Below are 13,284 nucleotides of genomic sequence, written 5' to 3' on the forward strand. Positions count from 1 at the left end.
GCTCTGCCTTTATCTGGGCTGGGCTCAGTTTAACTAGCAGGAAGTACGGGGCTCTTTGTGATACAAACTAAGCCCTGAAGAAAAAAAATAAGTTTTTATTCAAAAAAGGTGTTATGGCTTCTCAGTCCAGTCTTGCAATTCCAAATTCTCTGCTCTTAACCATTCTTCTCTCCTGCCTTCCTGCGTTAAGTGCTTGAGTCCATAAAGCTGGGTCAGAATCTCAGCTCCAGTAACTATGACCTTGAGAGATCTACTACACTACTCCAAGCCCCAGTCTCCCCATCTGTAAAATGGGAATAATACCTATCTGTTAAGAGATGACATCTATCAAGTATTTAGCCAAGAGTCTGTGCAGAAGGGAACTTCTGGAGTGTTCTCGGAGGGCTGACCATGGCAGGGATCACTACTTAGAGCTTCCTTGTCCAAGAAGGCCCCCAAAGTTGACCTCACCCAGTGTGTAACACAACACCCACCCTCAGCACTGACTTAAAGGCCAGGGTTTAAGCAGCTGCTTGGAGCTCTATGTGTGGTTAAAGATGTCTGCCTGCATGTTTCAAATCTTGTGGGCAGCCTGTGGTGTGGACAGAGCCCTGGACTTGGAGTCAGGACCCTGAAGTTCTGAGCCTGGCTCTATTACTGAGTAGCTGTGTGACTTTGGGTAAGTCATTTCCCATTCTCTGGACTTGGCTGCCCTACCTGTGATATGACCTTGTGGGCTGGTGTGGCCCTCTGAGTCATTCTGTGTGAGTCCTGCCTCCCCTCAGACCCTGGAGGCATAGAGCTGATGGGGCTGGGGCTGCAGAAAGCAGATCTGTCAGAGAACCCAGGTCCAATGCCCCCTCTCTTGACTCACCTTTTGACCACGCTGAAGTGGGTTGCTGTAGTATAAGCAGGCTGGAAGCAGTCAAGAGAGCCGTCATTCAGGGCAAGGATAGGGTGGCCCCAGTGGTTACCCAGACCACTCACTCCACTAATACTCATTGTGCTCCTAGTCTGTGCCAGGCCCTATACCGGGCATCTGGAAGAATCCCAACACTCAGGGTCCTTCCAGTCTCACTGACAACCTGCACAGTAGGTAATGTCCCATTTTACAGATGAGGAAACTGGGGCTCAGAGAGAGGAAGTGACTTACTCAAGGCCACACAGCTAAAAGTGGTATCATCAGGATGTAAAGGGGACAAGAGAGAAGCCACGAAAGGAGCCATGAGAACATGTTTGAGCCGAGCCCAGAGGATGAAAATGATTAGCCAGGCAGGGGGGAGCATGTCTTCTAGATAGTGGGATCAGAGATGGGGGGGTGTTTTTCACTATTACCTCTTGTTCAAGGAATGGACTGGAAGCCAGTGGGCTGGAACACAGAGAAGGAGGGGAGAAAGGGGCAGGTTAAGAGGGCCAATCGTATAGGGCCTCTTAGGCCTTGGTAAGTTCTGCCTTCATCTGGGAGACAAACAGTCTCATTGGACCAACTTGGTCACATGCCCTTCACTGAACCCGTCACAGAGGCCTGGGTGGATAGAATACACTGATTGGCTAGGCTTGCCAGGAGGAGAAGTCAGCCCCATGCAAACCTGAAGGACTGAGAGGGAGGGCTGTGTCCCCAAAGGAAATAAACTAGAAGGACAGATGTAAACAACCTTCATCCCTTGCAATGTGACTGGACCCCACCTCAAGGGCAAAAATCATTGATATCATCTTTTCTATTTGCAGGCATTGTCCTAAGTGTTCTACATATATTAATGAATTTAGTGAACAGAACAACCCCATGAGATACTCTTATCCCCATTTTGCAGACGAGGAACCTGAGGCCCAGAGAGTTAAGTTACTTGCACTAGATCAAAAAGCTCACGGGGACAATGTTGGATTTGTTCCTGAGCTACCAAGGACCAAGACATGAGTTGGCGTGCATAGGTACTCCGCAAATATTGTATTCATCTCTTTGTTCAATAAATATTGGTCACCTACAACATGCCAGACACTGTTCTTCCGTGCTGGATATAGAGCAGTGAACAGAACAGACCAGTCTGTGCTCTTGTGGAGCGTACATTCTCCTGGAAGAGACAGACAATAGACAATAAATGATAAATAAGTGAATTATCTATTATGTTAAGAGCTGACAAGTGATATAGAAAGAAACAGAACAGGGTAAGGGATTAAAAGAACCTTATATGGAATAATTTTAAACGGGATGGTCAGGGCAGGCCTCATTGAGAAAATGAGATTTCAGCAAAGACTTGCAGGAGGTAGGGAGTGAGCAAATACAGAGGGAAGAGTTTTCCAGGCCAAAGGAGAAGCAGGTACAAAAGCCCTGAGGCGAAAGCATAACAGGTGGGTTCCAAGAACAGCATGGAAACCACAGTGGTTGGAGGGCAGAATGGAAAACGGGAGTGGAGGACACAGAGGGGTTGGAGTAGTAGGAGATGGGTCTCCATGTGTGTTCAGGAGAACTGAAGAAATATGCAGAACATTTTCTAAAAATCCTGACCATCTGGTGTATCCATTCAGTATTATTAAAAGATGAAGCTTGGGACTTCCCTGGTGGCACAATGGTTAAGAATCCACCTGCCAATGTAGGGGACACAGGTTCAAGCCCTGGTCCAGGAAGATCCCACATGCCACGGAGCAACTAAGCCCATGCGCCACAACTACTGAGCCCGTGTGCTACAAGTACTGAAGCCTGCGTGCCTAGAGCCCGTGCTCTGCAACAAGAGAAGCCACTGCAATGAGAAGCCTGCACACCACAACAAAGAGTAGCCCCTGTTCACCACAACTAGAGAAAGCCCGCGCGCAGCAACAAAGACCCAATGCAACCAAAAATAAATAAATTAAAATTAAAATTAAAAAAAAGACGAAGCTGAAACACTGAAGAGGCAGATTTCTAGTTGGGGTCTGCTATGTCAGTTTGGCTTCAGGGCAAAGGGCTGTAGAAATAGAACTTTTGGGGGGTTTTTCTGGGTGCTGGGGGTCTGGAGACCGGGCACAGACCCTGACCCAGTTCTTGAGAATTGTCCAGTCTAGGGGCCCCTGAGGCCCAGACAGACACAGCACCTGCCTCCCGGCATCCCCAGCCCCATAAAGGCCATGTCTACCATGTTGGCTCATCTTTGTGTCCCTAGGGAAAGGAACACAGGTCTGGAGGAAGAATGGAGCCATCTATGAGGGGGACTGGAAATTTGGGAAGAGAGATGGCTATGGCACCCTCAGCCTTTCTGACCAAGAGACTGGAAAGTACAGGAGAGTCTACTCAGGCTGGTGGAAAGGCGATAAGAAATGTGTGAGTGGTTCCCATCATGCCCTGGGGTGTGGGCCAGGCTGAAAGCAGGCTGTGTGTGTGTGTGTGGGGAGGTGGGGAGCAGTCAGAGAGGCCTGGGAGAAAAGGGTGGGGGGATCTAGGGGAGGAGAACAGGGTTGCTGTGTGGGTGGGAGAAGGAAGGGGTGGGGGAACATCAAGGCTTCTCAGAACAAAACCCAGGAAACAGGAAGCAAGAGGAGAGGGCCCAGGGAGGAGCCCATGAAACCCTGTGGCTACAAGAAGCCAGCCAGGCTGTGAGGGGCCGAAGTCTCCTCCCAACCTCCCCACTCATTTCCTGGCTTTCTTTTCCCCTGGCATCCCTTTCTGAGAACCCCCCTTCTGTTGGGACTGGATAAGAGGTGACAGCAGGGGTTTGGAAGAGTGGGAGCAAGAAAGAAAGCAGAGGTCACAGCCTTGGCCAAGAGAGGAAGGTCTTGAGGGATAGAAACCAGCCAGAGGCATGCCCCCAGCCCATCAACACCTGAATCCTCACCATAGGTCATGGAGACAGATAACAATACAGTACTCTGCTATCGAACAACAGCTACTGTAGCCCTGGAACATGATACATTGTAAACTCTCACATCAACAACAACAACAACATCATCATCATCATTATTATTCCCGTTTTACTGATGAGGAAACAAGCTCAGAAAGGCGCAGAAGGTGAAGTGCCTTGCTTGGGGTCACACCACTGGCAAGTTGTAGAGCCCAGCATTTCATGATCTCTACTCTCAAAATGTTTATTGGCCAGTGGGGATAAAGCTCCCAAAATAAATATTTTACATATAACATGGTGCTAGGATAGAGGTTTTTACAGAAAGTCCAGAGGCAGTTCATTGAGAATTCAGGGCAGGCTTCCTGTAGAAGGTGACACCATAAGATGCAAGGACTTAGGGAGTAAAAAAGGAGAAGAGGAAATACCAAAAGGAAGGATATAATAAACAGCAAGGTGTGTCTGCCCACAGGGGTGGGAGTGAGGCCTTGAAGGTTATGTAGGGCATGAGGATGTTGAAGAGTAGACTTGGGCTGCATAACCCAACCTCTTCAGGTGTGATCTGCGGGGAGTTTGTGGTGATTCTCTGCGGCTGCATGATAAGTGCTTATGTCCATTTTTCTGGGGAGAAAGTCCGTAGCTTTGATCTGATTGTCAGGCATCTGCGACTTTTAATAGGGTCAAATCAGAGTTGGGGAGACGGGGCAAATGTGATCGGATAGACAATGTAAAGATCCTCCTAGGAGCTGTATGGCAGATGCATGGGGTCAGGGAACAACGGGAGAGTGGAGGAGGTAGACCAGTGAGAAGGGATGAAATGATGGTGGGCTGCAGGAAGGCAGTAGCACAAGGATACAGGAGAATGGACGGCCTGGGAGATTTTTCAATACACGACCGTCAGCTTGGATGTAGGGCTGGGGGAGGAAGCAGGGGAGAAGCCCAGGTGTGTGGCTTGGGTGCCAGGGAGGATGGTGGGAGTTCCTAGTGGTGTGGGACGTCGTGAACAAGGACATCTTCGTGCTTTCAGGGCTATGGGATCCAGTTTTTCGGACCCAAGGAGTATTACGAGGGTGACTGGTGTGGCAACCAGCGCAGCGGTTGGGGCCGCATGTACTACAGCAACGGAGACATCTACGAGGGCCAGTGGTGCAACGACAAGCCGGAAGGGGAGGGCATGTTACGCCTGAGTGAGTGCTTAGCCCCACCCCAAATGGCCTGTTGATCACGCCCACCCGGCCATGCCCTCAAGTCACACTCCTCTGGGTCCCTCATGGCCACGCCCCATCAAGCCAAGTCCGTGCATAGACCTGTCCCGACTGGGTTAAGCTGAATGACAGGACCCAGTCCTTGCCCTCAGGAAGTTTATACTCTAAAAGGGGAGCCTAACAATAAATATAAACAATGAAGACATTGTCTTATGGTCGTAATAATCATAGCCTACCCTTATACAGCCCTGAGCTCATTTAATCCACAATGCAATCCTATAAGATAGGTGCTCTCATCATCCGCACTTTACAAATGAACAAAGGCACAGAGAGGTTAAGTCATTTGCTCAAGGTTACGCAGTCTCTTCTGAAGTCAGAAGTGCTAAGGAATTCCCCTTGAAAACTGGAAGACGTGTTGGAGAATGACAAAGGAGTTGGGGTCAGGGCTGTTTAGATTGGCTTACGGTCAGAGACTGCCTCCCTGAAGAGGTGTTGTTTGAATGGAGAATGGAAGGAGGAGAAGGAAGCGGGATATGTATTGCGCTGGGGAAGAACATTCCCAGGCAGAGGAAAGAGTTCTGAGAAGCTCGCACTTGTATCAGGACTTAATCCATTCTCTACAAAGCAAACAGAGCCAGCTTTTCATAAATTGGATCTTGTCACTGCCTTGCTTTCAACCTTTCCATAGCTCCCTATTGCCCTCAGACTCAGTTCAGAGGCCCAACTGTGGTCTGTGGGGCCCAGCATGATCTGGCCCTGCTCACCACTCCAGTTTCACCTCCCCTCTTCCCCTGGACTCCCTTCTTTTTGGCCATACTAACTTTCTTTCAATTCCTCCCACTTTCTGCCTCAGGGCCCTTGCACTGCTATTCCCTCTTCCTGGAATAGAAAGAAGATTCCCACAGGGACTTCCCTGGTGGTCCAGTAGCTAAGACTCCACGCTCCCCATGCAGGGGGCCTGGGTTTGATCCCTGGTCAGGGAACTAGATCCCATATGCTACAAGTAAGAGTTCACATGCCACGACTGAAAAAAAAAAAAAAAAAATTCCCGCATGCTGCAACTAAAACATCCTGCATGCCGCAAGGAAGATCCCGCAGGCAGCAACAAAGATCCCATGTGACACAACTAAGACCTGGTGCAGCCAAATAAATATTAAAAAAAAAAAAAAAAGAAGATTCCCCCAGATCTTTGCATTTGTACGTTCCACCTAAAGCACATTCTTCTCAGCACTTGCTTCCTTTCCTTCTTAGAACTAGGTGTATAATCTTGGGCGAACTACTTTGCATCTCTGTGCCTCAGTTTCCTCTCCTGTAAAATGGGAATAATGGCAGTACCCACTTCATAGGGCTATGGGGAGGATTAAATGAGGGAGTCTGTGTAAAGTGCTTAGAACAGGGCCTAGCACGTAGTAGGCTGTCCATAAAGCTAGTATCATTGCCCCTCCAGACTGTGAGCCTGCAGAAGGACTGGGAATGTGTCTGTTTTGTTCCCCACTGTTTCCCCAGTGCCTGCCATGTAGTAAGTAGATACTCTTGGTGAGGACACAAACCAGAGCCCAGTCTCCTGAAAACTCAAGATTCCAACTTCCAAAGAGATTTTTTTTTTTTTTTTTTTTTTGGCTGTGTTAGGTTTTCGTTGCTGCGAGCAGGCTTTCTCTGGTTGCGGCGAGCAGGGTCTACTTGCAGTGCATGGGCTTCTTATTGCGGTGGCTTCTCTTGTTGCAGAGCACAGGCTCTAAGCACGCAAGCTTCAGTAGTTGTGGTGCGCAGGCTCAGTAGTGGTTGCACACGGGCTCCATGGCATGTGGGATCTTCCCAGACCAGGGCTCGAACCCGTGTCCCCTGCACTGGCAGGCGGATTCTTAACCACTGTGCCACCAGGGAAGTTCCTCCAAAGAGATTTGACTAAACCAAGGCATTGGGCAGCTGGGGAGGGTTAAGGGTAGCCACTCTGTCATTCTCAATCCCCCGTGCATCCACCTCCATGCCTGATTTCAGTGAGCACCTTCCGTGGCCCGCACAATGAAGGAGCTCTAAGTGCACCGTTTCTAAGGCTTGGACTCTGGAGCCAGCCAGCCTGGGTTCACATTCTAGCTCAAGCTCTTACTAGTTGTGGGACCTTGGGCAATTAATTTCTTTACACTCTCTCTGCTTCATTTTTCTCAACTGTAAAGTAAGGAAAAAATAAAGCTTAACTAGAGTTATTGTAAAGGTTAAATGAGGTTTATATTTGTAAAACGCTTAGCATGACACGGAATAGTAAGTGCTCAGAATCAGTACATTCTTGTATGAGCTCAGCAAACTATTGGCCAAATCCAGCCCAACACGTGTTTTATATATAAAGTTTTATTGGCACACAGATGTGCTCGTTCAGTTATGTATTGTCCACAGGCTGCTTTTTTAAAAAATTAATTTATTAACTTTATTTTTGGCTGCGTTGGGTCTTTTTAAATATAAATTTATTTTTTTTTAATTTAATTTTGGCTGCGTTGGGTCCTCGTTGCTGCACGCAGGCTTTCTCCAGCTGCGGCGAGCGGAGGCTACTCCCTGTTGCAGTGTGCGGGCTTCTCATTGCGGTGGCCCCTCTTGTTGTGGAGCACGGGCTCTAGGCACGTGGGCGCGCAGGCTCTAGAGCGCAGGCTCAGTAGTTGTGGCGCACGGGCTTAGTCGCTCCGCGGCATGTGGGATCCTCCCGGACCAGGGCTCCAATCCGTGTCCCCTGCACTGGCAGGCGGATTCCCAACCACTGTGCCACGAGGGAAGTCCCCACGGGCTGCTTTTGTGCTGCAATGGCAGAGTTGACCATGCGCAGCAGAGACCCTATGGCCCGTGATGCCGAAAACACTATCTGCCCCTTTGCAGAAAAAGTTTGCTGACCTCTGACCTAGAGTTCATCCAATACTCTTCTAAGTCCTGTGTATGGACTCATTTAATCTTCAGAATAATTTTATGAGTGAGGAGCTACTCTTGTCCCCGTTTTACAAATGAGGAAATGAGACAAAATGGTTCAGTGACTTGCTCAAGGTCACACGGCTGGTAAGTGTCTGAGTTGAGACATGTTGGCTTTATTATTATTATTTTTACACCACCACCACCACCACCGCGACCCAATGGGAAGTGGAATTGATTCCTGATTAAGAGCCGGGGCTCCTGATATGAACAGGATTTGGTTTGAAACCCTGCCTCTGCCACTTCCTAGTTCTGTGACCTTGTGCAAATCAGTCAAATTCCTGGAGCTTTTCAAGTTCCGTGTATAAAATGGAATCCTTCATCCTTCACAGAACTGTTTTTGTGAGAAGTGAGGTCAGAAACAGCATGGAACCAGGCACAGAGTAAGTGCAGGAAGAACATTGCCTGTCAGTATTATTAGCTATATTTTTCACAGCTAGGAAACTATGGTGCTCATCTAAGTTCCGGGAGGTAGTGGAGGTGAGATGTGAACCAGGTCTGAAACCGGAAGTCGCTCACACCCCAGGGCTCTATGGCTTTCTGGTGGGCATGATGTCTGGCCCGGCAGTGGCAAGGGTCCAGCCCGGGTATATGTAGTCTGGCCTGGTTTTGTGGGCCAAGACCCCTGACTCCCTGTTCTTTCCCCCAGAGAACGGGAACCGCTACGAAGGCAACTGGCAGAGAGGCATGAAGAATGGGTGGGGGCGCTTCTTCCACTTGGACCATGGTCAGCTGTTTGAAGGCCTCTGGGTCGACAACATAGCCAAGTGTGGCACAATGATTGACTGTGGCCGTGATGAGGCCCCCAAGCCCACCCAGTTCCCCATTCCTGAGGTGGGAAGCTCTCCCGGATCCTGGGGCCACACGCAGCCCAGGGAGAGACAAAACAGCACCCACAGCTACACCCAGCCTGGCCGAGCCCAGCCCGGCCAGGAAACAGACAAGGTTTTGTTTTCAGTCAGGGCAACCCCAGGGAGGCTGGCAGTACCCCCCAAAGCAGGCAGCGCCCCGAAGGCTGGCAGCCTGGGCCTTCCATGCTCCCCAAACCAACCCCTGCTGCTTCCCTCCAGGTCAAAATTCTAGATCCTGACGGCGTGTTGGCGGAAGCTTTGGCCACATTCAAGAAGACACAGGAAGAAGGAGATTGATGCCAGGTGAGAGACGGGCACACCTGCCACCCTCTGATGTGGTCCGGGCAGCTCCTGGGGTCTCCTCTGGCCTAGGGGCTCAGGGGCTTGACCAGAGAGGGTGGGTTTCTTGCCTTCCGCAGTCCTGCTGGCCGTTTTTGCTTCCTCCCCTTCAAAACTCTTTTCCCTGCAGAAGTCCTGCCAAATCCTCCCATTTGCACCCTGGGCTTAATCGGAATGGAGTCAGGTGGTCTGCTCGCCCTGGAGGGCCCTGGGCCTCCACTTGCCTATCTGTCTTGTGGGCCCTTGTTCAGTGCTACCCCTCCTGGTGTTGGTAATAGTGGGGTCGAGGAGAGAGCATTGATACAGCATCTTGGAGACGCCAGCCTCGCCCACCCCACCCCGCTTGCCCCTGCAGAAAGAACACCAGCGCTTCAGGAGGAATTCAAACCAGAGTCACCCAACTGCTCGGACCGGTGCAGCTCCCACTGGTAGAGCAAGGGCGGACTTGGGCACACACTCGGCACCCTCCGAAGGCACCTTGCTCCTCCCAGCACTGGATCATTCCTTACCAGTAGGAGGCCAGTGCTCCTCTCCCCTGCTGGCCTTGGGGACGCCTTTATTCTTGGACCCCATCCCTGAGCACCCCAGAATAAAGGAGAGCCTGGCAGTGTGAGCCCGGGGCCTGTGGTGGGTGGCCGGGGTGTGAGGGAGCCTCAGGAGGGGTTTCAGGTAGAGAAGAGGGGTCCCCATGGGTTGCATGAATTTACCTTGGGGCAGAAAGGGGTAGGTGCCTCCAGGTCTCTGATCTCTGAGATATTCCGAGAAGATAGAGCCTGCATCTGGTTACATTGGTCACTAAGATTTGGCATTAAAATGTGACCTGGCTTCTCAGCCTAACACAGGGGCTCCCAACCTTGGAATCCTGTGGGAGATCTAAAAGCTAGGAATGTCTGGATCCCATGCCCAGAGATTCTCATCTGTCTGGGGTGAGGCCTGGGCCTTCAAAAAGCTCCCCAGCTGACTCTGCAGCTGGGGCAGAGAACCTCTGACTTACTGGCTTTGTGATCCTAAGTAAGTGACCTCAGTTGCCCCATCTGTAAAATGGGACTTCAGATATCTCACAGAGGTGTTTTGAGGATTTTCTAGCAGACATAAAAATAACAAATAACACGTACTAAGATTAGTTGTAAAGCAGATTTCTGGGAAGGGCTTTGTATAATTCTAGACAACATTCCTGCAAGATAAGAGGAACTCTTACATAATGGGTAGGAACAGGAGTTCTGCAGTGACTCCTTGAGTGTGAATCCCAGCACTGACTTACTAGCTGTGTGTTCTTGTGTATGTCACCCAACCTCTGTTCTTCAAGTTTCCTTTCCTCTAATATGGGACAATAACAGTACTTACCACCAGGGGTTATTGTGGTTACTGGAGAATGAAATAAGGTGTGGTTCTAACCCGAGGGAGGGTGGTTTTGTCCCCCTTCCTTCCCCGGGAACATCTGGCAAAGTCTGGAGACATTTTTGGTTGTCACAGCTGGCAGGGAAGAATTCTACTGGCACCCAGTGGGTAGAGGTTGTGATCCTGCTAAACATGTTATGATGTAAACACTCTACGGAAGAATTATTCAACCCAACTTCAACGGTGTAATACCATGAAATAACCCTGAAATACCACAATGTTCATAAAGCCCTCAGCAAGTACCCGGCATATAGTAAAGCGTTCACTGATACTGAAGTTCTCTCTGCCATCTAAATCCCAAGCAGGTGGCCCGACCCATGGCATCGTTCTCAATTGGTACCTCTGAAGCCGGGAAGCTGAGCCTGGCTGCCTCTGGACACATAACCAACCACAGAGCCACTCAGTGCTAGGCCCAGCACTGACAGCTTTACACGGGTGCTCTCCCATGACCCCTCAACAACCTATGGGGTGTCCTGCTATTATTCGTGTCATTTTAGAGGAGGAAACTGAGGTTCAGGGAGGCTCACAAGTCACCAAACTAGAAAGTGACTGTGCTTAAACTTAGGCCTGTCTGCTCTTAAGGTAAGAACAGTGGCAGTGCGTATAGAAAACTACCATTTTTTCAGAAAAGGTAGGATGTGTACTTGTTTATGTATAAAATCTCTAGATGGGAACAAAATAAACTGGCAAATAATGGTTGTCTCTGGGGAGAATTGGGAACCTGGGAACAGGGGAGGGACAGCAATTTTTCACTGCTGTGTTTGGAACCTATGAATGTATTATCTACCCAGGTCTCTGCAGAAGCGGGGAGGTGGGTATCTTAGGGGAAGGATGGAAGATGCCTAGGTTTTCTCTGGGGAGCAGTGGAGATTTTCACACAGGGGCACCTGCCCCACCCTACTCGGTCCCAGTCAGAGGGCCTTCTGGGGACAGGGGAGGGGTGGGTCCTGGTGTATGTGATACAGGACAGAGGCAAGAAGCTGCAGTAGGATAAAGGGGGCCCCCCCTCCCCCACTCAGCCCACCAAGCTGCTGTGGCCATGTCCAAGTCTGCACAGAAGGACAAAAGCTTAAGGCCACACTTTCCCACAACCAACTCTCACTTCAGCCAGAGCACTTGTGTTTTTATAAAACCACTTTCTGTATCAGGTTTATGGGACAAAATGAGCTGTCAAACACAAATGCCCTCTGGGGCCAGGTGAGTAACATATGAAGCTGGGCTGGTGTCATACAATAGGGAGTGGTGGGGACTGTGGCAAATACATCTCCTGGGTAAGAGGTAGCTGCAACTCAGCTCCTGTTCATTGTTGCTCTGCAAGAAGGCGGGCCCAGTAATGCTGCTGCTGGATCTTCCGATTTCTTAAGCAAAGCCAGAATCAGTCTACGTAAGATTTTTTGAGTGTCTAGGCTCTGAGCCAGATTTCCAGGCTCGAAAACTTATCCTCTTTGGACATCAATTTTTGTCATCTGCAAAATGGAGAAAAAATTCCTCCCAAAATGCACAACCTGATCATACAGATGAGGAAATATCAGAGAATATCTTAGGGGAAGGATGGAAGACAGAGGCAGCATTCTACAAAACCACTGGCTCCACGCATAGCACAGGGAGATCAGCTCGGTGCTTTGTGACCGCCTGGAGGGGTGGGAGGGAGGGAGACGGGAGGGAGACGCAAGAAGGAAGAGATATGGGAACATATGTATATGTATAACTGATTCACTTCGTTATAAAACAGAAAGTAACACACCATTGTAAAGCAATTATACTCCAATAAAGATGTTAAAAAAAAAAAACACTGGCTCAGACTTCAAAAATGTTGATATTACAAAGGACAAAGGCTGTCCCAAATAAAAGGTGACTAAAGAGACATGACAACCCAATGCAGTGCATGACCCTGGATGGAAAAATCACTACAAGAAAGGACATGATTGGGACAAAGGGGAAACTGAAAACGAATGTTGTTGTATTAGATAATAGTATCGCATCAATGTCAAATTTCCTGAATTTGATCATCGAATTGTGGTTATGTAGAGGAATGTCCTTGGTTTAAGCTAGAAATCTGTAACTAATGCATATGGCTCAGGGAGAAAACATACTGTCATTCTCATTACTCACACTTTCAGTATTTGCAAATTTGCCTACTTGCTGAGGTCAAACAAGGTGACCCTCTGCCGCCTTTCAGCTCATGCTGTAAACAAGTATCCTTTTCACAGTCTATTTAGTGCTATGTTTTTCACATTTTGGTGCTTTTTGTTGGTGATTTCACTACTTAAAATGGTCCCCAAGGGTAACAATGAAGTGCTGTCTAGTGTTCAGAGCACAGGAAGGCTGTGTTGTGTCTTACGGAGAAAATGTGTGTTATGTAAGTTTCAGTCACAAATGAGTGATAGTGCTGTTGTGATAGCAATGGCGTGTAAGTTCAATGTTATATATAACATATATTAAGGCGTCTTTAAAAAGAAACACACAAAAAACAAGGCTGTGTATTGATTGGTTGACAAAAATGTTGTGACCAGAGGCTTGCAGGAACATAACCCCGTATTTCTCTTAGGAGAAATACTCACTAATTCAGTGTTCTGTAACTATAGAACAGAACCACTGCGAATAAGAATTGACTGTATATATATTTCAGTTACTCTTCATGGAACTTTTGGGGGTAGGTTTGAAATTTCCCAAAAGGTTGAAAAAATTTTTTTTGTTTAGAGGCTCACCTATTGGGGCACCAGGAGAAATACCAGGCAGTCCAGACCCAACAAATAC

General features: G+C 48.8%; 1 protein-coding gene across 6 annotated transcripts in view; it reads left to right on the forward strand.

Moving 5' to 3' along the window:
- The window catches only part of MORN3 (MORN repeat containing 3), a 16,274-nt gene extending 4,217 nt beyond the window's left edge, over positions 1-12,057 (forward strand). The window contains exons 3-7 of one of the 6 annotated variants that reach the window (XM_024758512.1): positions 3,114-3,271; positions 4,813-4,972; positions 8,589-8,773; positions 9,010-9,093; positions 10,830-12,057. In XM_024758512.1, coding sequence (XP_024614280.1) covers positions 3,114-3,271; positions 4,813-4,972; positions 8,589-8,773; positions 9,010-9,087 — 581 coding nt within the window. In that variant the 3' untranslated portion in view covers positions 9,088-9,093; positions 10,830-12,057. Of the gene's footprint in view, positions 1-3,113; positions 3,272-4,812; positions 4,973-8,588 lie in introns of all 6 variants that reach the window. The other 5 variants (XM_024758514.1, XM_024758511.1, XR_003004997.1 and 2 more) reach the window with 5 other exon arrangements.
- The last annotated feature ends 1,227 nt before the right edge of the window (positions 12,058-13,284 follow it).

Source organism: Neophocaena asiaeorientalis, unplaced genomic scaffold, assembly GCF_003031525.2.
Source record: "Neophocaena asiaeorientalis asiaeorientalis breed wild unplaced genomic scaffold, Neophocaena_asiaeorientalis_V1.1 scaffold77, whole genome shotgun sequence".
NCBI classification, from domain to species: Eukaryota; Metazoa; Chordata; class Mammalia; order Artiodactyla; family Phocoenidae; genus Neophocaena; species Neophocaena asiaeorientalis.